Raw genomic sequence first — 26,860 nt, forward strand, 5'->3', positions numbered from 1 at the left:
TTTGAAATAAATAAATAATGATGAAGATTTCATCATATAGCATAAGACATTTTAAAAAATAAGCCTGAGCATAGTATGAGTGTATATAAATGTATGGTATGGATTGATCCCATTTTTTCATGTGTTTATATTAGTAGAATTTCTCCTATGTCAGTCAGACTTTTTTTTATTTTTTTAAGACAGCACATTTTTATATATAGTTGTAATTTTTATTTCAGTAAATGTTTAAATACATAAAAACATGTGTCTTAGTGAAAGGGGTTTCTGAACCAGTTTCATTTTATACATAAATATTTTCAAGCAGGTAGTTGAGCAATGGGTTTGGGGAGGATGTTTAAGAGATGAAGATGTTTATTTTATATTTCTTATGTATTTTATGTATCTTTAGTATTGTACCTCGCTCTGATATTAAAACATTAAGGGTGAGTAATGCTCATATATTTTTAATTCTTCTGGTATAAATGGCCATGTATTTGGAACACTTCTAGTGAATATTAAAGGAAAATTGGTTCTTACCTGCTAATTTTTGTTCCTGTGGTACCCACAGATCAGACCAGACTCCTGGGTTTATGCATACCTTCCAGCAGATGGAGACAAAGTTTTACTGACATTGTCATATAACCTAGCATGCCTCCTGCAGTCCCTCAGTATTGACCTGTATCAAAACCAAGATATTAGAACAACAATCAAACATCCCCCCCCCCCCCCCCCTTGAATGAGCAGAAGGCAGAACAAACCTAGAAAAGTAGTTAAACATGTCCCCATTAAAAAAAACTTGAAGGACCAAACTGTGCCATTTTTCAGATTAAGTACCATAACAGATCAAGCAGACTCTCCAGAAGACTCCCTACCTCCACTAGGCGAGACTCTGGACTGATCTGCGGTACTACAGGAATGAAAATCAGCAGGTAAGAACCAATTTTCCTTTCCTTGTATGTACCCAGATCAGTCCAGACTCCTGGGATGTATTAAAGCTTCCCTAAATGGGGTGAGACCGAGAGCCCTGCTCAAGGTACACTCTCACCAAAGCCCCCAGCCTCTGGGGCCTAGACATCTAAACGATGATGTCTGGCAAAAGTGTGCAGAGACTTCCAAGTGGACGGCCGCACACGAAAGGGAGAAATGCAGCCAGTGCTAGCCACACTGCCCTAGTCTCTAGACGACTGATCAACCATGACGCCTCCTCTGGCGACCACTGACCTTGTACCGCCTGATCTTGACAGACAGCTCCCCACCCAGAGCGACTGTCATCAGTAGTGACCACTGTCCATTCCAGGACCTCCAAGTCCACCCTTCGACACAACTGGCCCCAACCAAGCCACCATGAGAGACTGGACCTGGCAAAGTCCATCAACGGTAGCAGAAGTTGAAATTGCTCAGACAATGGATCTCACTGGGAAAGGAGAGCTGCCTGTACCGGCCTCATATGGGCAGACGCCCAAAGCACGACATCCAACGTGGACGCCATGGAGCCAAGAACCTGTAGGTAACCCCAGACCTTGGGCATCTGGCTCTCCAAACAACGTCAAACCTGCAATTTTAACAGGACAATGTGCTCCTCTGTCAGAAAAACCTTCCCCAATTTGGTACTGATGCGTGCTCCCAGAAACTCCAATTCCTGAGAGGGGAGGAGCTCACTCTTGGCCCAGCCAAGCAACTGTAAGCGCTGTAATACCCAATTCACCGCTTGTTTGCAGTGATCTTCTGACTTTGCTTGAATGAGCCAGTTGTCCAGATACAGGTGCACCAGGACCCATTCCTTTGGGAGGGCTGCTGCGACCACCATCATCTTGATGAAAGTCCTTGGAACCGTTGCCAAACCAAACGGCAGAGTGCAAAATTGAAAATGCATGCCCAGAATCTTGAATCTCAGAAATCTCTGATGGTCGAGCCGGATGCCTATATGCAAGTACGCTTCGGTTAGATTCAGGGACGCTAAGAACTCCCCCTTGAGCACCGCTGAGATAACTGAGCAGAGAGTTTCCAAGCAAAAATGAGGAACCTTAAGTCCTTGTTGATATTCTTCAAACCCAAAATTGAACGAAAAGTCCCCTCTTTCTTTGGAACCACAAAGTAAATGGAGTAGCTACCTGTCTCCTGTTCATTCACAGGCACAGGAACAATGGCTCCAAGCATCCGTAGGCAGTCGAGGGTCTGTTGTACTATCTACCTCTTTTCCGCGAAAGCGCAAGAGGAGACCACGAACTGGTCCTGAAGCGAACAAGCAAATTCTAAAATGTAACCTTGATCTATCACGCTTAAGACCCACTAGTCCGTGGTGATTCTGACCCACTCCCCATAAGTGTCAAATCGACCACCATTAAGTGGAACGGAGGAGTGGACCGGCCTCCCTTCATTGTGCTGACTTGGCCCCAGAACTGCCCTGTCCTGAGTCATTTTGACCAGGCTTATGTCCTCAAAAGCAATGGTTCTAGGACTGCTGCCTCCCCGAGGCTGATCTCTGACCACCAGAGGATGAACTTCCTGGACGAAAAAGCCTGTTTCCTCAGAATTGCACATGCCCAGGTGCGGAGTTCCTTGCCACTCTAGGCTTATCCTCAGGCAACATGTGAACCTTATTGTCCCCGAGATGCTTGATCAAGTCCCCCAAATCTTTTCGGAAAAGCAGCATCCCCTTAAAAGGTAGCGCTCCTTACTGAGCCTTGAACGAGACATCCACCAACCAGTTTCATAATCATAGCAGTTTCCTTGATGAGCCTGCCAACAGCATAATCCTAGAAGATGTCCAGAGGTGGTCATATAGCGCATCCGCACCATAGGCTACCATAGCTTCCAGCCGCTCAGCCTGCTTCACCTCCTGAGAGGACATGGACCTGTCAGACTGCAGCTGTTGGACCCAATGCAGCTGCGCTCAAAGCATGAAACTGCTGCAAACCACAGCCCAAATGCAGAGCGCTGACACCTCAAAGATTTTCTCCAAATGAACCTCAAGCTTCCTGTCCTGCAAGTCCTTCAAAGCTGCCGCCCCGGCTACTGGAATCGTCATTTCTTAGTTACAGCCTAAATGGAGGCATCTACTTTTGGGACACTTAAGGGCTCCAAAGAGTCCTCGGGCAAAGGATACAACTTATCCATAGCCCGGCCCACCTTCAGACCGGTCTCGAAAGTGTCCAACTCCCAGACCACCAACTGCTTATCCAATTTGTGAAAAGGAAAAGCCTTCGCTGGGCCCCGTAAGCAAGCCATAACCAGGTCCACATCCTCCTGATCAGTCTCCTTTTCCGGAAGCTTGATCTCCAACTGCTCCAAGACATGGGGGATCAAGGGCCCCCAACTCTTCCCTACGGAAGAGCCATACCACCTTCGGATCATCACTGTCTACCAATGGACCGTCTTCCTTGTCCTCTCTGGAATCCTCCCCCCCCCCCCCCCTCCCCCAGTGAAGGATCCACCCAAGGAGTTCCCGAACCAAACAGGACACCATCATCAGAATCCCCTGAAAATTCGTCCCCTGCAGCATGTGGCTCAGACTCCCCAAGGGCTCGCCGAACCCTGGTAAGCCCCAGCCTTCCTGCGGTCCTGGATCTCTTCTTGGGTTTAGGTCCAGCAGAAAACTCATGCTTGGCCCCACTCAGCCTGCGGACTTCCGGGCTATATAAGCCTTGTACATTAAGAGCACAAAGTCTGCAGAAAAAGATGCAGAACTATCCGAATCCTCCACCAGGAGGTCATCTGCTGCTTCTGCCTGACTCCCCTGAGCTCTCTGGGCTTGCAAGGGACTTCTATCAGCCGGGGATAACGAAGGAGGAAAATCCCCTCCTCCATCGCAGCTTCAGTGCAATCGGCAAAGGTGGCCAAGTTGGCCACCATTCCCATACTGACGGGAAAAGGATCCGAGTCCTCCTGTGCCTCATGAACAAGTGCTAACTCACGCTGCTGCTGCTGCTGGTTGCCCCCCCCCCCTGCAGATATGCCAGAACCGCTCTCTCCCTCCGGGAGGAAGTGGAAGCAGTGGCCTCTGCGCACGAATCGAGCGAGCGAATCACCACAGCAGACACACTTTGCGCCATGCAGCATGGTCTCAAATGGCCGCCCATAGGGAAAAAAAACAGTTGATGAAGCAGAGGAGCCCAGGGTAGAGCCTTAGAGCGTCTAACTGCGCTCAGTGTAAATCTCCCGCACCCAACAGATGGCAGAGCCTCTCACCAGCAAGCCCTTGTAACTCTGCCTCCTCCTTTTGACTTTATTTTAAACTTTAAGAAATGAAGAAAAAACATAAAAGGCCCTTTCCTGCTCTGGAGATGGGCAGCAGGCTCCTTCAATCCTCCTGAGACAGAGGGAGCTGGATCCGCTGGTTTTCTGCCCCTGGCTACCTGGGACTGAGCAAGGAAGGGTCCCCAATCCCCTGCTCGTCCACTTCAAAACCAGGAGGGATAGCCCCACTAGGGCCTGCCAACCTCCTGGGAGGAATCAGCTTATTTTTTTTTTTGTTAATTTAGACAAGACTGCAGGTATGTACATCCAGAGAAATACTGAGGAACTGCTTGAGGCATGCTAGGTTATATGGCAGTGTCAGTAAAACTTTTTCTCCATCCACTGAAAGGGAGGCATAAACCCAGGAGTCTGGACTGATCTGGGTATGTACAGGGAATAGACTTTTTTCTAGTCATGTTTGCAGTGACAAATGGAACCCTGACAGATTTTCTTTGGCTGGGGCACTGACTGTTCCTGCTCTGTTCCTTAGCACTTCAAAACAGAAATATTTACTAGGAGCTTTTGTTAAATGAATTACTTTGTGTGTGATAGAGAACAGTGTGATTATATTTTTAAGACTTAGAAGTTGGACTTTTTTATTTGCTGCATAAAATAAAGAAATGATGGTGTGGGCACATTTTATATATATGCCTGACACTTTATTTATGAGTTCCTCTAAATTCCATTTCAATACACAGTCTATACTACTGTCTTGTTTTTGGATTCAGCTTTGAAAGCCTTGCAAATAGTGCAGAACTCAGCTGCAAGAATACTAACTGGTTCTTCTCATAATGAACATATTACTCTGGTTCTAAAATTACTCCACTGGCCTCCGGTAAAGTGGAGAATAAAATTTAAGATCTTGACAATGATTCATAGGGCTCTCAGTAGTGGTACACCTCTTTGTATGAGCTCTTAGCTAAGAACATATAGACCAACAAGATCCTTGCAATCAGATGGTAAATGTCTTTTGATGTTCCCACTGTGGAAAAACAACAGATTAGCTGAATTGGGGTAGATTATTTTCTGTAGCAGGTGCTCTTATATGGAATTCATTATCAGAATTTTTGCGACAGAAGCCTTGTTTTAAATTTAACACACATTTAAAGACTTTGATTTTCCATGAAGCATTTAACATGTAGTAGTTGGTATCTGATTCAGATGTGATTTGCTTTTTGTAAACCCACATCAAGCTCTTAGAATTAGAGTAGCAAGTATTAACGCTAGATGGTGAATGCTGCAGTAGAGGACTGAACTGTTAAATTGTTTTAACTGTATATTTGTTGGGTTTTTTTTAATATGAATGTTTTAAACTTGTAAGCAGCCTAGGACTATGGATTAGCAACATATAAATATTTTAAATTAAATTCAATTGTGTGTAGGTACAATTGGGTTGAGTTTTGTGTTGATTTGAGAAACTTTATGATGTCATTATAAGCAAGAAAAAAAACATGGAAACATAACAAGAGAAAGCAGAGTTGCTTACCTGAAACAGCTGTTTTCCTAGGACAACAGGATGTTAGTCCTCACACATGGGGTGACATCACTTGATGGAGCCCGACACAGAACTTTGATCTCAAAGATTCTAGAACTCTCAAACATGCCCTACTGAGCAAGTGCAGCTATAGTCATCACCCTGCCCCCTAGGCAGAGTCCCTCAGTCCATGATATAGTTAATACATGAAGAAACCAACTCCCAGGGGAGGCAGGTGGGTTTCATGAGGACTAACATCCTGCTGTCCTAGGAAAACACCTGTTACGGTAAGCAACTCTGCTTTCTCCTAGGACAAGCAGGATGTTAGTCCACTCACATGGATAAATCCCTAGTTATAAGCTGTCTGAGCAGGACAAAGCGGGAAACAGCACAATGCTGAAGCACAACCTCCCTCCTTTGCATGAGAGGCAGCTAACCCACCAGGGGTCCAGGCTGGAGAAGAGTTGGGTTCTACAAAAAAAAAGCCATAGAAAGACTGACACAAACCCTCATGCACAGCAGGGGTGCTTAAGGCAGAGGAGAGATGCGCGTGCAAGCAGAAGTAAACTCCGCATCATGGAAAACAATATAAGCAGGGTTCCTGAAAAGTAAACCCTGACAACAGAAGGTATAGATCTTCCTGGATATAGGAAGAACCCAGAGATGTAGACAAGAGAAAGACTCTTGGACAAAGACCACAGAGTTTCCTTCGGTGTTAAAGACAACCAAAAAACAACTGGGACCTGAGAGCCCACCAGAAGAAACTGTGGTCCACTGACATCCAAAGGACCGAATGTCTCTGCAGCAGAATGCCTGGTAGGCATAATGGGAAGAGAAACCCCAAGCAACACTTGGGGAACAAGCAGCAAGCCACAGCAGGGCCTGGGACAGATACTGTGTGCCAAATCAGCAGATCTAGCTGACTGCGCAGGGCAGCGCAAGGGTTTGCAGGGATGAGGAGCAATCCTCCAAAAAAAACCCGTAGCCCAAAACTCTCAAGCAGGGAGATAAGATAGGCTTGAAGGTTACCCAAGAGTACCTGTCAAGACAGGTTCATCTATCCTGTCAGAGGACATCACAGGGGAGAAGGAAGACCCTTTTGGCAACCTAGAGAAATGAGAAAAGCTAAAGGCAGTGCTGGCCAGAATATGCTCAAAAACATGGTGTATCCTTCCTGGCAGGTATATAGAAGATATACCTTGAATGTCTTAGCTTGTTCTCCCCTCCCCCCTGACAAACCACCAGAAGTCGGAAGGAATGAAGAACACATGGAGGCAGACCAGTGGACTGCCGAGGCAAGCACAAGTCAACAGGCTGTCTATCGACCACAAGCGAACAACTCGCTGCTAAATCCAGCAGGGAGTCACCCCTGAGATAGATCCATTAGCCTGCTAGAAACAGTGGAAAGTGAGAGCAAATGCCTCAAGAGAGAAATCCTGAAAACTCCACTAGGAGATGGGAAGCCGGGGAGTCACATGCGCAAACTCCGGTAGCACAGGATTTCATTATTGGCTCGGAAACCCAAATGGCACCAGGGCAAGCCCAGGGCTATCTCAGAACAGAATGCCAAGCATCCGGCTGAGGTATCACTACCCCAACCATATGTGCATATTCTTCCCCCCCCAAGGAAACATGCGGTCCAGCAATGGACAATCGCTGCATGACCCAGGACTCCTCTGTCTGCAGATAGGGTGATCCCGAAAGGGGAAGAATAGTCTGCAAGTTACCATGAGCAAAGAGCAGTGCCTCTGTTGCGGGGTCACTCGGCCCCCCAACCCGCTTAGCCATGGTGAAAGGGTGAAAGGCATGCTCGCCCGTTTGATGGACTAAAACTCTCCTCACAGAGGAGGGTCCCGCAGGCAAGAATGACTAGCAAAAGCAGACCCTAAGAAGAGACACCCACAGAGTCCAGCAGATATCAAAGTGACTCCTGAACAGGGGAAACCCTGGAGGGTCACCGGGGAGCAATACTGGACAGGCTCCCTTGTGAATAGACCTGCTGCATCAGATTGATCGAGAGAGAGCGCTACCCCCGACCAGTTCTCGGGGCTGGCACGAGCCAGAGCAGTACCATCCCTACTCCGGGAACAGAGAAACAAGGGACATCCCTCAAAGGGATGCACAGGTTGGGCATCCAGAGGGGAACCCAGTCGAATCTCCCCTTTCAGAGGGGAGAGGGAGCAATGGGTTCGTGGCCTCCCAATCCCAAAAGACCTATCAACAAACTGAGGCGAGATGAGTAACAATCTTTGATCGCTGAGGTGCCAAAGCGACCAATACCCCACAGGCAGCCAGCCTTGGATGGGAAAGGTCACCACCGTAATCCACGGAGGGGCCCCAGTGAAAACGGTCTAACGACTGCCGCTGCTGTTCCCCAGCCCTAGCCTCCAAGGAGATGCGCCGATTCAAAGAATCAAGGTCCCGGTTCAGAGAAAGACTTGCCAGGGATGGAGCCCTCAGGGGCTTCCCCTCAAAAAAGGGGTTTTGGACACAGGAAAGGTTGAAAGACAACTTCCTCTGATGAGGCAGCAGAGATCTCCCGAACCACTCTCCCGATGTCTACTCCCCTCAGGATCCAACTGCAGTCCTAGGTCAGTCCTGTGGCTGCGGAACACAATGTGTCTCCGCCCGAAGGGAAAAGCGCATGCACACAGACGCCCAGACAGCAGAAGGCAACCGGAGGAACAAGCCTGCTACTGAAAAAGCATGCTGAGTGATATTCATGCAGTGGTATCCCATCCTGCGGGTGGCAGCATACCTATGATTCCATTCTACCCATGCGCTGTGCTTGTGGGTCGAATCTCACGCCACAGCGAGGTCAGAGCACCATGTGCCAGAGTCGGCAAAGAGTGTGTGATGTCGCCTCCCCCGCCAGTGCTCCTCAGCACTGTGCAATACAGAACTGACAAGGAGGTTGAGATCATGACGGTATGATGGCAGAACTCTGGCAAGGCCAAGGATTGCACAGACAGGGAGAATTCTGCTTGCCATTGCCTGAGGCACTTGTAGTAGTTGCCTAACCTTTCCCGATTGCACATGCTGTACACCAACATCACAGTAACTCCCAGCAGCGGGAAGAACAGTGTAAAGACAGTTTCCCCAAAACCATTGGTTTTGGGGAAACTGGGTAAGGTAAGGTAAGGTAAGGTGAAGAGTGGCAATCTATGGTGTTGCCCCCTCCAATACCTGATAACACTAAGAAGCAGGCCCTCAAAACTGTGTTGGGAATGGGTCACCTTTGATTCCCTCAGGGAACAACAGCAGCGAGATTCCTGGCAACCAAAGGTGCTCATGGGGTTCTGTGATCATGTCCTGCGGACTCAGACCACAGCCACTGGTGCCCAAAGTGGTGACGGGGCCTCTGGGCCCATGGCACTTTCATGCTTATCAACACAAAGCCATAATGAGGGCACCCAAGGACTCTGCACTCAGGGCTTTGACGATGCTTGACTGAACCATAATCAGTTCTACGGCATGTAGCGCCATCCCCAGCGCCACAGGGACCCATGGACACCGACCGCCCGGTGGCCCAAAAGAACCAATGACCTCTAGCGCCATCAACTGTTCCCCTCAGCTCACAAATTTACCTGAGGGCATCGATGCTACAAGCTCGATGGCCTCGCAAGTACCAAGGCCGATGAGAGCCTCGCTATCGCCCATTAATACTGAAGGCATATGCATCTTGGTGGGGCCTCCAATGCAGAGATCAACGGCAGCCATGGTCCAATAGCTGTACAATGTGAAGACACAACCAGAACTCTTCAGTGTCTCATAGAGGACACCACCAACGAGCCTCGAGGGCACGGGACCCCTGTCCTCAGCTGCCCCAGCATACCAAGGCCAAAAGCTCCTGCCACCTGAGGGCTGCAGGGTCATGCAAGATCCTCCAAAAGCCCTGGCGGTCGATGACCTCAGGGACAACCAGGGCACTCAATGGTGAACCCAGTGCCAGGTTGAGGGTGTCAATGGTAACAGGGAGGCTTCGAGGCTACACACCCTGATGACCTAGTGGGCGGCTGCGGCATCAAGTGTACGCACCTCGACGACAACGAAGGTCTGCCACTGCTTCAACCTCAACAGCCTCGAGGGTGGCCATGCACACACCTTGATGGGATAGAGGGCATCGATGGCCCTGCGTGCATCGAGAGTAAAGTGGGCATCGATGGTACAGCAGCATTGATGGCACCATGGGCACTGTGGCATAGAGGGCACTGCTTTGTCGATGGCATAGCAGCACAGAGGGATGAAAGAAGAAGATAGATGCCTGATGTCTTATGAAATCCTTTATTGAAGCGGAGACACAAAAATTTGCCCGACTCAGGCCGAGTTTCGCCGTTTGAAAACGGCTGCCTCAGGGGCTTATATTCTCTCTAATTCACAATTGGGATAACTGTATACGAAAGGTCACATTGAGAACTATGCGACCAACTGCATTATCTGGTCTCATGGGCGCGTTCACGGTGAATTCTCCGCTTGAAAAGTCAAACGTGAACGCGCCCATGAGACCAGATAATGCAGTTGGTCGCATAGTTCTCAATGTGACCTTTCGTATACAGTTATCCCAATTGTGAATTAGAGAGAATATAAGCCCCTGAGGCAGCCGTTTTCAAACGGCGAAACTCGGCCTGAGTCGGGCAAATTTTTGTGTCTCCGCTTCAATAAAGGATTTCATAAGACATCAGGCATCTATCTTCTTCTTTCATCCTGACGGCTTTCATAGATCGCCTTCCTTATAGCAGCACAGAGGGCAGTGTGGTCGAAGACTTGAGATCATGAGTGGTCATCCACCTCGATGGCATAGAGGGCATCCCTGCACCTTGTCGGTGTCAAGAGTGATCATAGTGCTCGATGAAAGACCTGGTCCCCAATGCTAGAGGTTGGTGTGCTCCACCACCTCAAGGCCCAAGGCATAGAAGACTCCGGTGCATCGAGCCCTTACGGAATCGAGGGCGGTCATGCACCTCGATGGCGACAAGGATGACCATGGCAATCCTGGTCCCCAACATGGTCCTGACATTGAATGTTGCTCTGGTCACAGATGTGCACTGGCAACTGTTACTGGGCATGGCTCCAAGGTGCAGCAGCAAGCTGCTAGCCCAGGCTCCTGCTCACCCTCTCTCCCAAGGAGACTGCACGGCAAGCAGGAGGGAGGCTACATCATCCAGGGTTCCCGCCCGTGGAGACGAATGTGGGGAGGATGAGTTCTCCCCACCTCCACCGTCCAAATCCATCGATGCCAATCGATTGGTGAAACGACATGGAACTCCAGCCCAGGGAGAACTCAGGCTAGTCCCCAGGCTCAGTGGCCTACATGGATCACCGCACTGCTGAAGTCAGTCTTTTCAGCACTGGGGAAAAAAACCAGACATGGCAAGCACAGGACACAGATGAAACTGCAAAATAGGTTTTCATCTTTTTTTTTTTTTTTTTTTTAAAGTAACAAACTCTGCCAGGCTGCACAGGGGAGCTTCCCCATGCGGCCGGCAGACAGTTGGAAAGAAGAGGAAAAAGAAGAAATAAAACTACAGGAAAAGGAAAGAAAACAGCTGCAGCTCTAGAAAAAATCACTGACAAGAACTGTGAGAAGAGAGCAAAGTAGAATACCATGGAGTACACGGCTTTGTAGGAAAAAAAAAAAAAAAGAGACTGAAAGACTCTGCCTAGGGGGCAGAGTGATGACTATAGCTGTACGTGCTCAGTAGGGAGTGTTTGAAAATTCTAGAATCTTTGAGATCAAAGTTCCGTGCCAGGCTCCATCCGATGTCGTCACCCCATGTGTGAGAACTACCATCCTGCTTGTCCTAGGAGTAAGAACATATGGCCCATCTAATCTGCCCACCCAATTTATGTAGCCCTCAATTCCCATCACTTTGTCATGATCCCCAGTATTTATCCCATGCTTTCTTGAATTTAGATACCATTTTTGTCTCCACCACCTCCACTGGGAGGCCATTCCATTCATCCACTACCCTTTCTGTAAAAAAAAAAAATAAAAAAAATCCCTAAGATTACCCCTGAGTCTATCCCATTTCACTCCTGCTCCATGACCCCTTGTTCTAGAGAATCCATTTTGTTGAAAGAGGTTAGCCTCCCATGCAAGGAAACCTTTGACATATTTAAATGTATCTATCATCTCTCTGCTATCCCGCCTTTCCTCTAGGACAGTGATGGCGAACTCCAGTCCTCGAGTGACACAAACAGGCCAGGTTTTCAGCATATCTACAATGAATATGCATGAGAAAGACTTACATACAATGGAGACAGTGCATGCAAATCTATTTTTTGCATTATGGATATCCTGAAAACCTGGCCTGTTTGAGGCACTCTAGGACTGGAGTTTGCCATCACTGTTCTAGGGTATGCATGTTTAGATCTTTAAGTCTAACCCAATATGCTTTACAATGAAGACCACTTTTTTTTTTTTTTAATTTGTTGACTAAGGAAGTCAGATTAATATAAATGCCTTGTATTTAAATGGGGCCTTGCCCAAGTTCACACAGAAAACTTGTATCTAACTCAAATTCCAGAACTTCACCAACCACAAACACACTAAAACACAACCAAACCTTTATATGTCACAATGTGCTCAGAATTTGTTTTTATATATGCTTCACACGCAAACCTAACAAGGAGGAAGCTCAACTTCCCTATATGAGACAGTAAGCAATGTGCCTAGAACTAAAGTCGCATGTAATTTTAATAACATTGCCTGGAAGAGAGGTCCTGCAAGCCGGCCTGCTAGGATCTGGTTCTTTCTTCCTTGGTACTGGACAAGAACCTGAGGGTTTATCTTCAGCACTGATTCTGAGACTCGCAACATCACAAGGAGCAGTTGTATCCTGTTAAAGACCAGATTCAGAATTACCATGCCATGCTTTTTTTTTTCTTCAGTTCTAACCCAGCTATTCTAGTTGCCTTAAATCACATCCTCTGCCAACAAATTCCACAGCTTGACAGTGCATAGAGTGAAAACATTTTCCCCATATATTACATTATGTGAGATTTCCCACTAATAGTTAGCCAAGTGATATTCTGAAGACATGGTTCTTTAAGAAGTTAAAGGTTACAAAACAGAAGCCCCACTCGCTAATATTAGGCCAGTTTACAAATGATAAACAATTATGTTTCATAATACATAGCCTTTCTGGCCAAGCTCAGTGCCTTGGTGCAGCAGAAAGATGACACAAATAACTGCCCTGCATGTATCCAGCAATGGAGCAGAGGATTCCTTCATCTCCCATCTGCATATTTTCTCTCTAACCACCACGCATTTTCTAACATTTAAAAGAATAATCTGTAAATTGTTTACCAAGTTTTCTTGTCCATTGATACTTGCACCACCATGTAACGATAGATATTCAAAACACGCTTACACATGTCCGTGTGCTCATTTAAAAGAGTTTTGTTTTCATTGGCAGGCTCAAGAAGAATTATGTTTGCAGCATTTGTTATAAAGACCTACAGTTTAAAAAAAAGTTATGAAAATCTGAAAACATTTAACTTGAAATTCTAATAAATTTGATAAATGTCAGAGTACAAGATATACTTAAACTGTCTCACTATATTCCCCCCATGTATTTTACTAAATTCAGACAAATGACAGAAATAAGTAAAACTGAGAAGTACAATATGTATTAGATTTGAGCTTAGAAGTTATGATTGGTTATCAAACTCAGGTAGCTGTAGCACTAATTACAGCATTCTGAAATCATCAGCTTCCCAAACTCCTTAACTCTCCTGTTTTCATGATACAATTCCTCATGGTGTTAGAGGACATAAGGAAAAGTATTTTGACTTTCCAGAGATTAGCTGGCCTCTTACATTCTTTGCTTTTAATCTAACATCAGCTACTCTCGTTTCCTACTCCTAACTTTTGTACTACCTGAAAATCTCTTTAGTAGTACTTCTTCTCTTGTTCCATACTAATGATATATTTTAAGTGTGGGCAAACCCCCAGAGGTGCCAGACTGTAGCAAACCAGAGATCTTGGCAGGGAAGCATTGCCTTAAGGAGGAACCAACTAGTCTTGGCCTACCCTGCATCAGCAGCATACATTGCCTTTCGCAAAACCACTCCTACTTTTGGGATATCATTGAGTAGTTGATGCTGTCTGGGAACAGCCTGGGTAGGGGGTGCGTTTTCAGAGCGGATACACCAGCTCATCTCCATGCCCCCTTAAAAAGTAGCCTTAGTGCTACACATAGCAGGAAGGAAAAGAAAGAGAGCTAGAAAGATACAAGTAAGACATCTTTCCAACCTGAGTAAGAGACAGATAAAGGCAGGGAACGAATGAGGGACATGAGAAAAACAGATGCATAAAGAATGCTTTGCTCTTTTGCTGCAATTGTGAAAAGGGGATTTAGCACAGAATGCAAAGCACACAAGGAAAGGAGGTAAAATTAATAGGCAACACTTATTAATGCAATATTAAGAGTGCAGAATACAAAGAATTGACTTGAATTGTTTGTCCATTGCCACAAAGGTCTGGCATAAACTGGCAAAAACATTTTAATTTTCATTATGAGCCTGGAACAGAAACTTGCAAGGTAACAGTATGCCTTTCTCACTTGGAATATGGACTGGGCCCCAGCCTGGACATTTCTCTCTACAATGTCTGCTTCCGACATTTGATTAATACCATCCTGGCAAGAGGCATTTCTTGTCCAACTTGGATGTCTAACATGACCAGAAGTTGATTTTGTTCTTTCCTGGAAAGAAAATTTTTCATAGAAACAAAACACACACAATTATAACCATTTCAAAAACATGGATACAGTCAACTTTGGAGTATACAGCAAGTATATGACTTTTACTGAAGGAGAAAATGAGCCACAATGACATTACTAAAGAATAACTAGGTAAACACAGGAAAATTACCGCTCAAGGTTACAGTGATTCCCAAAGTCTTGCAAATTCCTGTCAGTCTCAAATTTCAACATTAACCTACTCCATATAAGAGCATAAGAACATAAGATATGCCATACTGGGTTAAAACAAGGGTCCATCAAGCCCAGTATCCTGTCTCCAAGAGTGACCAATCCAAGTCACAAATACCCAGACATTAAATAGATTCCATACTATGAATGCTGGCAACAAGCATTGGCATTTCTATATTGATTAATAGCAGTTTATGGACTTCTCCTCCAGGAACTTAACCAAACATTTTTTTAAACCCATCTATACTAGTTTCCTTAATCACATCCTCTGGCAAGATTGTGCATTGAGTGAAAACATTTTCTCCATATATTAGTCTTATGGCATGTGAAATATTATATAAGTTGGCACATGCAATAATTTTTTTGAGAAATATGTTAAACAATCTGCTGAAGGCACTAAGGCTGGGATTCTAACCAGTTTCCAGATTTCACTGCTCTGTGTCGTAGGATACACCTCCATCTCATAAAGGACAGAGGATTCCTAAAGCAGATACAGCCTCAATAAAAAAAATTTTGAGTAACTTTACCTCATCTCTTTCCTTCTCCTCCTCTGAGACATCAAGTTCCTCCTGGTTCTGAATGCAGACATCACTGGCTGAAAGTGACAAGAACTCTTCGGGGTCTTTCATAAATAAAGGCTTATCCTTCTGCTTGATCCACTGTTCATACACTTTCAGCACTTTCCTCATTGCAGCTGCATCACAGATGGGTAGCAAAAAAGCCTAAGAATAAAAGTGCAGATAGAATGGGATAAATTTTCAAAAGGTTACATATAAAAAAATGAGCATATATGCACGTTATTTGAAGCATCTACGCATATTCTGTATCTTATAAATAGGTCCCATAAACGCATATATGCATCTTCATAAGAAAATGTGTGAAAAAGTAGGTGTATTAGTGGCGTGGTTTGCACGTACATGCATAATGGGCTATTTTAAAAGCGACTTATGCGCGAAGGTCATCAACACTGCATGAATAAATTTACTGCTGCTCATTTATGGACCCAGTTCAAACTTCCATGGTGTTTTTCGAGTTGGTGTTTGACGGGCTGGCTTCTCCAGGTGAGCGGACATGGCAGCAGGCTAGGGAATGGGAGAGAATGGTCCTGGGATAGGCTGGGACATAACAGGGAGTGAGTAGTGTAGATTCTAACTTAAAAATGACTAATAGGTTTATGAATACTCAAAGCACAACAGTTGTGGAAACAGAAAGAGAACAAGAGAAGGAGGCAAGATAGAGAACTAGGGCAACGTTTTTGGATCTGTCAGAGAAGCAAGTCATGCACAGATTCAGATTCAACAAGGAAACCATACTGTAACTATGCCAGCAGTCAGAGCAAGGCCTGCACCCTTCCACCCACAGGGGCCACGCCTTGCCAGTACACATCAAGTTCACAATTGCCCTAGCATTTTTGGCCACAGGCATCTTCTAGACATCTCTAGGGGGTCACAGTTGAAATAAGCCAGTCTTCCAACTCAATATGTATCAAGCAGCTCCTGGCTGCATTTCTCAGGAACACATATCACTATATCTTTCACGTGGAACAGACAAAAACAGCAGCAAATGATGAATGATTTCTACCACACTGCACGCTTCCCCTCTGTCTTGGGGGCTATCAATTGCTCTCACATCCCTATAAAGGAACCAGGGGCCATCGAGGCCGCCTATTACAACTGCTAGGACTTCCTCTCCCTCAATATGTAGGCATTCTGTGATACCAAGGGGGATCATCATGGCCAGGATTCCAGGATCCAGTCACAATGCCTACGTCCTCTTGCAGTCAGGAATTCATTACCGCTTCCAGGAAGAGCACATCACTGGGGATTGGCTTCTAGGTAGTAATGCTCTCCTCACTACTGCCACACAGCAACTAACCTTTCCTTTTCTCTCCCTCTTATCTAAGTGGAGTGACAGCACTGACCCAGAAGGACAGCTCCAACCTCAACCAGTGCTGCCCACCACTAAGGATATCTAACTCTATTCTTCTCTGTGATCTCCCCTACAGGTGATATGAGGATATTCACTGAAAACCTGGCTCATGATCCTGCTAGCTAACCCAGAGACTGTTGCAGATGTTCGCTAAAACAGGGCCCACCGGCAAACCAGGGTGGTCAATGAGAGAGCCTTTAGTGTACTCAAAACATGTTTCTACTGCCTGGACAGATTTGCGGGATGTCTTCACTACAACCATACTAAGGTCTGTGAGATCTTTCTGGCATGCTGCATGCATCATAACTTAGCTAAAACTAGGAGCCGCCTTCTTCCAGAGGATAATCTGGATGAGGTGGTAGCAGCATATGAGCTGAGTCAGGAGGAATTGCAGGAAATACATCAACAGACTCAACAGTAGGCTGTACAGGAAAGGAACTACAACCAGCAGGCATGGACAGAGAGGTTTCAAACTGGTGTGGCTTTTGACTGCTAGCCCTATCTGAAAGGAAGGGCCTGAAACTGAAAATGTTGACCCAGCACTATGAAACGAAGAAACATCTGATGGTCCATCCGAATCGGAATATGAAGATAAGCCTCCGTCAAGCCAGGGGCACCAGGAACTCTCCTTTGCAGTCTGCTGCTACAACCGTGCGCAATGCCCCCATATGAAAACGTGGCACCCGAAAGGCCCTGTTCACCTTCTACAGGTCGGAAATGGGAAGGGAGGTACCCTCCCTTCTTGGGACTACGAAGTAAATGGAGTACCTGCCTTGCCCTTGTACCTCCCACTCACGGGCACTATGGCACATAGATCCAGTAACCTTTGCATCGTCTACCGCCCAGCCTCCCGCTTGCTGCGAGACCATGTGAGACTCGAGAAAGGACTCCCTAACCAAGCACAAAAATTTGAAAGCATCGCCATCTCTTTTGACCTCTAGCACCCAACGGTCTGAGGTAATCCTGGTCCACTCTACATAAAAGCTGGACAAGCTGCCCCTACAGCTTCTGTGCAGGAAGGGGACACCCTGGCTTCCTTCTATTGACTTTCCACCACCAGCCCCTTGAATGGCACATCCCTAGAGCCTCTTTGGCCTCCACAAAAGGCCTGATGGCAGTTGCCCATCAGCTGCGCAGACACGTCGGAGGTGGTCCTATCAGACCGAAATCTCCTTGAATTCCTGAACTGGGTTCAAGGTGGGAACACCTTCTTACTAGTGCGTTATCCTCAGGCAATCTGTTCCCCTTAGATTCCCCCAACATCTTCATCAGCTGATCCAAATCCTCCTCGAAGAGAAGCTTCCCTTTGAAAAGGAGATTACATAGCTGAGCTTTCGACCACGTCTGCTGACCAATTGTGCAGCCACAAAAGCCTGCAGGCCACCACCACAAAGACCATATTCCAAGCTGATGAGTGAAGCAAATCATAGAAAGCATCAGCTACATAAGACACCCCAGCCTTTAAATGAGATGACTGCAGGGCACCATCTCCTGTCGAAGCTGGATCCTATGCTTTCTGCACCCCACACAGACAGGCCTTCTGCATTAAGTTGGCACAAACAGCAGCCCAAAGACTCAGCACGGGGACCTCAAACATCTGCTTTAGGTGAATCTCCAACTTGCGGTCCTGCACATACTTCAAAACGGCAGCCTCCGCCACCAGGATGGTCGTCTTTTAAGTGACCACCGGCACTGCAGCATCACCTTCGGTACCAGCAGTATCTCCAAAGTCTCCTCCATCAGGGGATACAGCTTCCAAACTTCCTGATCTTCTTACGTAAGGGAAAGGCACTTGGGGGGGGAGGGGGGTCCCTCAGCCCATCCAGGAACGAACTCACCCCCTAGCTATCCAACTCCTCCTGAGTCACTTTAACTCCCAATTCCTCCAAAACTTGGGGAATAAGAGGGCATAGTTCTACTTTCTTAAATAAACGGACAACTTGAGGATCATCCCCCTCCAATGTTTCATCTGGCTCTGGGTCGTCCTTAGCTACATCCAGGTCCACATCCGGTGCCACAGTCAAATCAGCATCTGGAACCACCCCCTGGTGGTCCAAAGGGACATCCTGCGGATCATTCATGGAGTCCCCCATTTCTGGGGTCCACCTCAGACTCCGCCTGACATAGTCCCAGACAATGCAGTAGGTCCCCGGACCCACCTCCGGCCCTCTTAGGCTTCTTTGGCTCGGATAAGGGAGGCCCGACTCTTGCCCGCTTCCTCTTCGCCCCCTTCCTTGTCAGGAAGGCTTTATGCATAAAGAGGATAAATTTAGGCAAAATTCCCTCTGGGCCATCCATCCCCTACTCCAGGCTGTCGTCAAGAGTCCACACCCCCCCCCCCCCCTCATCAGAGTCCCCCTGAACAACATGAGAAAACCAGGGAGGGGAATATCTGGGTTCCCTAGTTAAAAAGGTCTTCTGCCCGCGCAGACTCAGTCGCCTCATGGTGTCGTCGTCCCCCCCCGGACACCTTGGCCACCGACACATATCTCCCCCTCCCTGAAGGCCAGGAAATCTGCTTTCCCTGGTGCGCTCCCGCTGAGGAACCCTCCTCTCCCGAAGTGCAACCAGGCAGAGGGAGCGAGAATTCAAGTGTGTAGACTCCAGCCCTCACGCGAGGCACAATTCTCTGCGCGGTTCAGGTGCCATACCACGTCTCCCGCACCAATGGCCACCCCGCAGCCTGAAAACACTGCCAGCCTCAATTGCCGCTCTGGTGTGCACCTTTTTTTTTTTTTTTTAAACCACACTGCACCATTTCCAGCGGCATGGAAAAATCAGCCGGGTACCGCCGCAGAAAAGACCGCTACTCTCCGACCTCAGCACAGTCCAGACACATGCGGGAAAACAATCGCAGCCACACCTCCTCCGCTACAGGCCTGGCTGCTAATGCTGCTCCTCCTGGGACACATTTGGACTGGCGCAGTAGTTACTTTCTGTCTGCCGAGGCCTGCAGCCCTCGCTGCCTCATGGCCATACCTTCTGCCCTCCAGCAACCAGGTGGTTTGCCTTTCTGCTCCTTTCTTTTTCAACTTTAAAATCACAGATACAAAGGCAAAAAACACACACGGGGGTACTTCCCTGATTCCAGGGTCTTGCAGACAGAGGCCTCGGAGGCCCTGAGGGAGCCAGTCTCTTGGTTTTCAGGGCCTCAGCACGATGCGGGCGAGCACAAGGCAGGGGTTTCCAAACCCCGCTGCCCCCCCCCCCCCGGATGTCCGGCTCAACCTGAAGGATGGTCCACCAAGAAGCCTAACACCTCCGAGAGCTTCCTCAGATATTCTCCTACTTTAATTTCTCAGGGTTGCATCTCTACCATCTGCTGGAGTCAGAGAAATACTGAGGGGACTGCAGGTGGCACACACTTATGTAGCAATGTCTCAAGGTTTTGTTTCTCTGACTCCATCTGCTGGTAGGGAGGCAAAACCTACTTGCCTGGCCTAATCTGGGTATGTTCAGGAATTATATTTACTAGAGGTTTTACAACATGAAAAACTTATTTGGAAATCAATCTTCAACATTAAACCTATAAAAATATGACAAAACAGTTCTCTCCAAAAAAATGGTATAAGACTATTCAAGAAATAAATTTCTCAAGTTTTGGGATTTTATGTAATTTAAGTGGCAGACTGGCTAGTGTCTCCTATGGTGGTCTGAAGGAAGCCTGTAGCCAAAATAGCTGAGACAGTAGTAACTGACAATACATAAGGCGTGATTTCCAGGAATGATTTTTCTAAATCCTCACGACTCCTCACAGAGACTTATCAAAGCTAAAACAATGATACACCTGTTCTCAATAGGCAAATTAAGAAAGCTACTTCTTGGGTAGATTATATGCACAGGGTTGTGTCGTCTCTTTGCTCCCTTATTCTATTATACAGATTTGAACACATTATAGAATGAGATACTACTGTACATAAACTTGCAATTTAAAGAAAGGAAAATGCAACCTAATCACCCTTCCTTCAAAAAGTGTATTTCTAGTTAGACACAAATACCTGGTGCAAGATTACACACTTAAAGTAATGAAATTTAGCGCAACATGTTCAAATAAATACCAAGCCTTTAAAACATATCCAATTTTAGACATTGAACAACAATTAGATTAACTTAAAGACTTTGGAAATTCTTTAACAGACTAAATTGACTATATTCACTTTAATATTTCATTGCCATACATACCTTAGTAAATTTAGACCATAATACATGTTACCAGTAACACGACAAACAAAATGGGGCCAATTTTGAAAGGGTTTAGGCTTATAACTTTCAGGCTGATACAGTGCTCTTGGACACACGTTTTCCCTTACCCCTTATTCAGTAAGGGGCGGAAAACGCGCGTCCAACCCGCGGCACCTAATAGCGCCCTCAACATGCAAATGCATGTTGATGGCCCTATTAGGTATTCCCCGCAATACAGAAAGTAAAATGTGCAGCCAAGCCACACATTTTACTTTAAGAAATTAGCGCCTACCCAAAGGTAGGCGCTAGTTTCTGCCGGCACTGGGAAAGTGCACAGAAAAGCAGTAAAAACTGCTTTTCTGTGCACCTTCCAACTTAATATCATGGCGATATTAAGTCAGAGGTCCCGAAGGGTAAAAAAAAAGTAAAAAGAAAAAAAAAATTTTAAATGGGCTGGTGGCTGTCGGGCCGAAAACTGGATGCACAATTTTGCCGGCGTCCGGTTTCCGAGCCCGTGGCTGACAGCGGGCTCGAGAACAAACGCCGGGAAAATTGAGCGTCGGCTGTCAAACCCGCTGACAGCCGCCGCTCCGGGCTAAAAGGAGGCACTATGGACGCGCTAGTGTCCCTAGCGCCTCTTTTTGCCTGTTTCTACCGCACTACCTAATTTGCATACTGTATCGCGCACGCCGGGAGAGTGGGCGTTCGTCTGCTCTCCCGCAGACTTTACTGAATAGGCCTGTTTGGAAGCTACACTCTAAATTGGTCCTTTAGAAAATTTACTAGAGCTGATCTCCTAAATTTAAAACTCCTATTTTCACTAGTCTCCTAAATTTAACACTAATATTCAGAACTAGGCACCTAACTTAGGAACCTAAATCTAGGCAAAGGCATGGAATTCCTAAATTTAGAAGTCAAAGTTTTATTACCTAAGTTTATGTGAATTTTGTAAGTTCTGCTGAAAATAGGTGTCAAATGTAGGCACCTAAATTAGGAGCCCAGTTTTTTTTTTATATTAGCCTCAATAGTTCTCATGTGTTACAAAACATCTTTAAAACACTGCATTGGATGGCACAGATATATAGACATTGTCTTTCAAAATTCACACGTAAAAAGCCAGAGAATAAGGCAGATCCTCTTTTTATACAAGTATATAGTCACTAACCGCTTTTTACTAGGTTTTGTGTGTCTTTTAAACTATGTCTGCAATAAGCTATAATGATTTTAAGATCACATTATATTTTCTTTTGCTATGCAACTAATCCTCACATTCCTGCTTTCAGAAACTAGATCACAAAAGCTGCCAGAATAACTCTATAGCATAGTCACCTTACCTGCCGGAAAATCTCTATGACAAAGTTGACGTTACTTCTTTTGGATGAGAAGACTCTGCGCACAATCTCGTAGTCTGTCACATGTTCTTCATCAATGCTACAGAGGCTGGATACGCTGGGCTCCCTCTCTGTTAGAGTGCTTGTGTTAGAGTGAGACTGCTCCTGTTCCGTCGTTCGTTCAGTGCTCTCTGTTTTGCTATCCTCCCTGGCAGCAAGGTTAGCGGCTGCTCTCTGCAATAATGGAAACCAAGAGATGAAATCTGGTGCAGTACATAAAGAGCAAGTATAAGTTTATATTTAAGCAGCAGTAGTACTGGCTCCATTCCTCAGATCATTACATCAGGCCCATGCCTTGGTTTTACTGCTTCCTTATTTAATTTTATTCTTGGATCATAGTATATATTACTTCTTATATTTTTACATTTGCATAAAAAATAAATAAATAAAGATGCACCCTCTTATAGCCACTCATCAAAATCTAATATCTACTAAAGGATAAAAAAAAACCTTTTAGTACTACATACATTGTTTTATGATTTTGCTTTTAAGAATTTTTTTTTAATTGTTATTGCTGTGCAGCATTGACTTTTATTGATAAATTGTCTATTTAATGTGATTTTGTGATTATATCCTCAAGCATTTTTAATCGAAAGGCGGGTGATAAATTGATTGAACATTAAAATAATAAAGGGGAAACCTTAAAAGTTTAATAGATAAAAATGTTTTGCTAGTATAGTTTCAGTAACAGAGCATGCTTAAAAACTGTGGGGCCTGATTTATCAAGGGACTTCTCCCATTTTGTGCATATGAAGAAAAGCTCTGCTCAAATCAGTAACTTGGAATAGGAATCACAGCGCTATGTCATGCTTGGTTACAAAGTCCATAACAAGTTTTTTTTAAAGCAAGGTACTGGGCCGAAATAGCATCTTAATTGTTACCATCCATATTATTAGTCTACCAAAACTTATTTGAAGACGCAACAATATTTATAAAATCCTGAAACAGAAATGTCAGGTTTGGTGAAGGCAGCCTTTGATCAGTGGTGACATCTCAAAGTTGCATAACAACTTTTTTCTTTGCCATATGCTCCAGGTTGTAAAATACCATCTATTTCTTTACAAAAAATAAAACCACCTGGGATATTTAAGTATTATGACTCTAGTACTCATATATACCAAAGAGCCCAAAGATGAATAGAAATAAATGGCTTGATATAAACATATCTTGCTTTCATGACAAGGCACAAGGACAACTCGACTTACAAGCCTTGATGGTAGCAACAATATTCTAAGACAATATAATAGGGAAAAGACTAATGAAAAAACAGATTAAGTTAATGATTTTAAAATTGTCCTTTCTTTAGGGATTTAAATACAGGTAAGACAGCAAAAAAAAGGTTGTCCAACTGCAAATATTCCAAAAATGCAAATTAAAATTATAAACTGAAGACACAGAGACATGTTAACTACAATAACACAAACTACTGAAAGATTGGTTATAATGGAGAAATTACTTACCTGATAATTTTGTTTTCCTTAGAGAATAGCCACTGCCATTAGCAATGGTAACATGGAATAGACTTAGTTTTTGGGTACTTGCCAGGTTCTTATGGCCTGGATTGGCCACTGTTGGAAACAGGATGCTGGGCTTGATGGGCCCTTGGTTTGACCCAGTATGGCATTTTCTTATGTTCTTCTTATGTTCTTATGTAGACAGATAGACTCAGGACCAGTGGGTATTGTGCTCTTCTGCTAGCAGATGGGAGACAGAGTCAGATTTCAAAGCTGTCACTCTAGATATACCCCTGCAGTAACCTCAGTTCTTCAATATTCTCTTCGAAAAGCCATTGTGGATATATCTTTGCTTAAATAACTTGATTATACTTGATTAAAACTTGAACTGGTTCAACTAATTTCCAAACTGGAGACTGCCAGTGCACTCAACCAATTAACGCCAACACCGGACAAACTGTGGGTGGCTTGAACTAGGGGTAGTCCGCGGCTTACCCATATTTGCTTAGTCTCGAGGTTTGCTATCCGAGGTTCTCCTTTTCTGGGGCAGCCGTGGGTGGGATTGCTGAGGCCATCTGTCTACACTAAGGAAAACAAAATTATCAGATAAGTACTTTTTCCATTTCCTAGCGTGTAGCCAGATGGACACAGGACCAGTGGGATTTTATTTTATTTATTTGTTTTTTATATACCGATATTCAACATAAGTCATCACATTGGTTTACATATAACAAATTGAAAAAGAAAAGGTTATATTATAATAAATAGTAGAAAGTAGTTAGACAAAACAGTAGAGGGAGAATTAATTAATGAGCAGGGGAAATAAAGAAAGTATGATTAGCAAAAATTGAGTGGTGATGATGATTCTTCTTATTATGTTGGGTATGCTTTCTCAAAGAGCCATGTTTTAAATTTTTTTTTAAATGTTTGCGATGAAGGCTCAATTCTTAGTTCAGTGGGGAGGGTGTTCCATAAAAGTGGCCCGGCCAATAAGAAAGCGTGTTCTTTTGTTGAGTTGAGGCGGGTTAATTTTGGGGAGGTAGTTGCAATGAGACCAGTGTTAGTGGAGTGCAGATTTCTCTTTGGGACTTTGAAATGAAGTATTGTATCCATCCATTTTGTCTCGTTGTTATATAAAGCCTTATGGATAAGGGATAAAGTTTTATATTGAATTCTGTAAGTAATTGGCAGCCAATGCAGTTCTTTGAGTACTGGCATGATATGATCTGATCTTCTGCTGTTGCTGAGTGATCTTGCCACAGCATTTTGCAGAATTTGAAGATGTTTGATAGTGGAAGCGGGTAAGCCAATGAGTATTGCACTGCAATAATCTAATTTGGAAAATAAGAGGGATTGTAAGGCTGTACGATAATCTTGATGGTGAAGGAGAGGTTTGATCCTTTTTAGTACTTGAAGTTTGTAGAATCCCTCTTTTATTATGTTGTTAATGTGTTTCTTAAAATTTAGTTCAGAGTCCAAATTAATTCCTAGGTCTCTTACGTTGAATATAATTTTTTTGTCAGTTATATAATTGTTAAGATGGAGGTCAAATATAGGTGAGGATTTGTTGCATATATAGACTATTTCTGTTTTATTGTGATTTAGAATGAGAGCCATTTGTACTAATAACTGTTGGATTGCAGTGAAGTGAGTGTTCCAAAGATTTAGTGTACTAGTTAAGTTATCATTAAACAGGATAAAAATTTGGACATCATCGGCATAAATGTAATAAGATAATTCAAAATTTGAGAGGAGTTTACACAGAGGTAGTAAATAAATATTGAAAAGCGTAGACAATAATGAGGATCCTTGAGGAACTCCATGTGGAAGTGATATTGGTCTGGATTCTTTGTAATTAGTTCTTACCATGTATGACCTGTTGGATAGGTATGAAGGGAACCAACTGATGGTGATGTCACATACACCAATTTCCTTTAACCTTTTCAGTAGAATCTTGTGGTTTATGGTATCAAACACTGCCGATATATCAAGGAGTATGAGGATGAATTTTTGGCCATTATCTAGTCCTCTTAAGATTGCGTTGGAGAGAGATATTAAAAGGGTTTCTGTGCTAAGAGTGCTCCTAAATCCATGCTGTGCTGGGAAAAGTATGTTTTTCTAAATGTTCCGAAAGTTGTTGATTGACAATTTTTTCAAGTATTTTAGCTATAAAGGGGAGGTTGGAAAAAGGTCTGAAGTTGGTGATATCAGATTGATCCAGGTGTGATTTCTTGAGCATTGGCTTAATCACAGCACATTTTAATTTGTCAGGGAAAGTGCCTTCATTTAATGAGAGATTTATTATATTTGCAATTAGCCTAGCGATGATCTTGGAGATTAGTTTAAGTATTTTTTTTGGGATGACATCAATTGGATGTTTTACGGGATTCATTTTTTGGATGATATTTTGAACTTCAGTAGAAGATTAGTATCAAAAAGTGACCATTTTGAATTGGGTTTGTTTGGAAGGGATATAGTATTTTCATTAATTGTTGGTATGTTCATGATGAGGTTTAGTATTTTGTCTCTGAAGAAAGTGGCGAAGTCATCAGATGTGATTAACTGTTGGTCTTTAGGTAAAGGGGGTTTGTTATGTTGAGTAAGTTCTTTGATGTATGTGAAGAGTTCTCTGGGATTAAATTGGTAATTGTGTATTCTTTCAGCATAGAAATCTTTTTTGGCTTTGTTGATATCTGTTTTGTAAATGTGAAGAATAGTTTTGTATCTATCTTTTAATTGATCTGTTGGGTTTTTTCTCCATTTTTTTTTCAGTTGATCTAAGTATTTTCTTGATTTTTTTTTAGTTCTGGAGTGTACCATGGTGCTTTGTATTTAGATGTTTAACTATTTTTTTGATGATTGGGCATCTGTTCTTTCCTATTTCCGTAGTGATGGTGAGCCAAGAATTCACAGCAGAGTTGATGTCGGATTTGTCTGATGAATTTAAATATTTGGGTAATATTTCAATTAAATTATCACTGGAGCATGGTTTGTTAAATTCAATGCATTTGACTTGATCGTGATGTTCAAGATGTGAGGTGCTTAAACAAAGTTTGGTTTTGATAAGTTTGTGGTCAGACCATGGGAGGTTTGTGGCTGAAGGTAGTTTTTTTATTTCAACCTTGTCATGAAGATACGGTCTAGTGTATGTCCTGATTTTTGTGTTGGTAATTTAACTATTTGCTTGAAGCCGATTGCTAATAAAGTATTAAGCTTGAGTTGGCAAGAATTGGGGGGGGGGGGGGGGCATTTATCAACATGTAAATTAAAATCTCCTAG

At 44.4% G+C, this 26,860-nt stretch overlaps 1 protein-coding gene across 6 annotated transcripts in view; it reads right to left on the bottom strand.

Moving 5' to 3' along the window:
- Positions 1-26,860, bottom strand: part of RALGAPA1 (Ral GTPase activating protein catalytic alpha subunit 1) — a 647,855-nt gene that overhangs the window by 524,571 nt on the left and 96,424 nt on the right. For all 6 annotated transcript variants that reach the window (XM_029598964.1, XM_029598967.1, XM_029598968.1 and 3 more), the window contains exons 10-14: positions 22,071-22,301; positions 15,153-15,347; positions 14,257-14,397; positions 12,999-13,147; positions 12,399-12,528 (exon numbers count right to left, since the gene is read on the bottom strand). In XM_029598964.1, the coding sequence (XP_029454824.1) occupies positions 12,399-12,528; positions 12,999-13,147; positions 14,257-14,397; positions 15,153-15,347; positions 22,071-22,301 (846 nt within the window). The remainder of the gene's footprint in view (positions 1-12,398; positions 12,529-12,998; positions 13,148-14,256; positions 14,398-15,152; positions 15,348-22,070; positions 22,302-26,860) is intronic.

The sequence above is a fragment of the Rhinatrema bivittatum genome, chromosome 4 (genome assembly GCF_901001135.1).
Source record: "Rhinatrema bivittatum chromosome 4, aRhiBiv1.1, whole genome shotgun sequence".
In the NCBI taxonomy this organism is placed as follows: Eukaryota; Metazoa; Chordata; class Amphibia; order Gymnophiona; family Rhinatrematidae; genus Rhinatrema; species Rhinatrema bivittatum.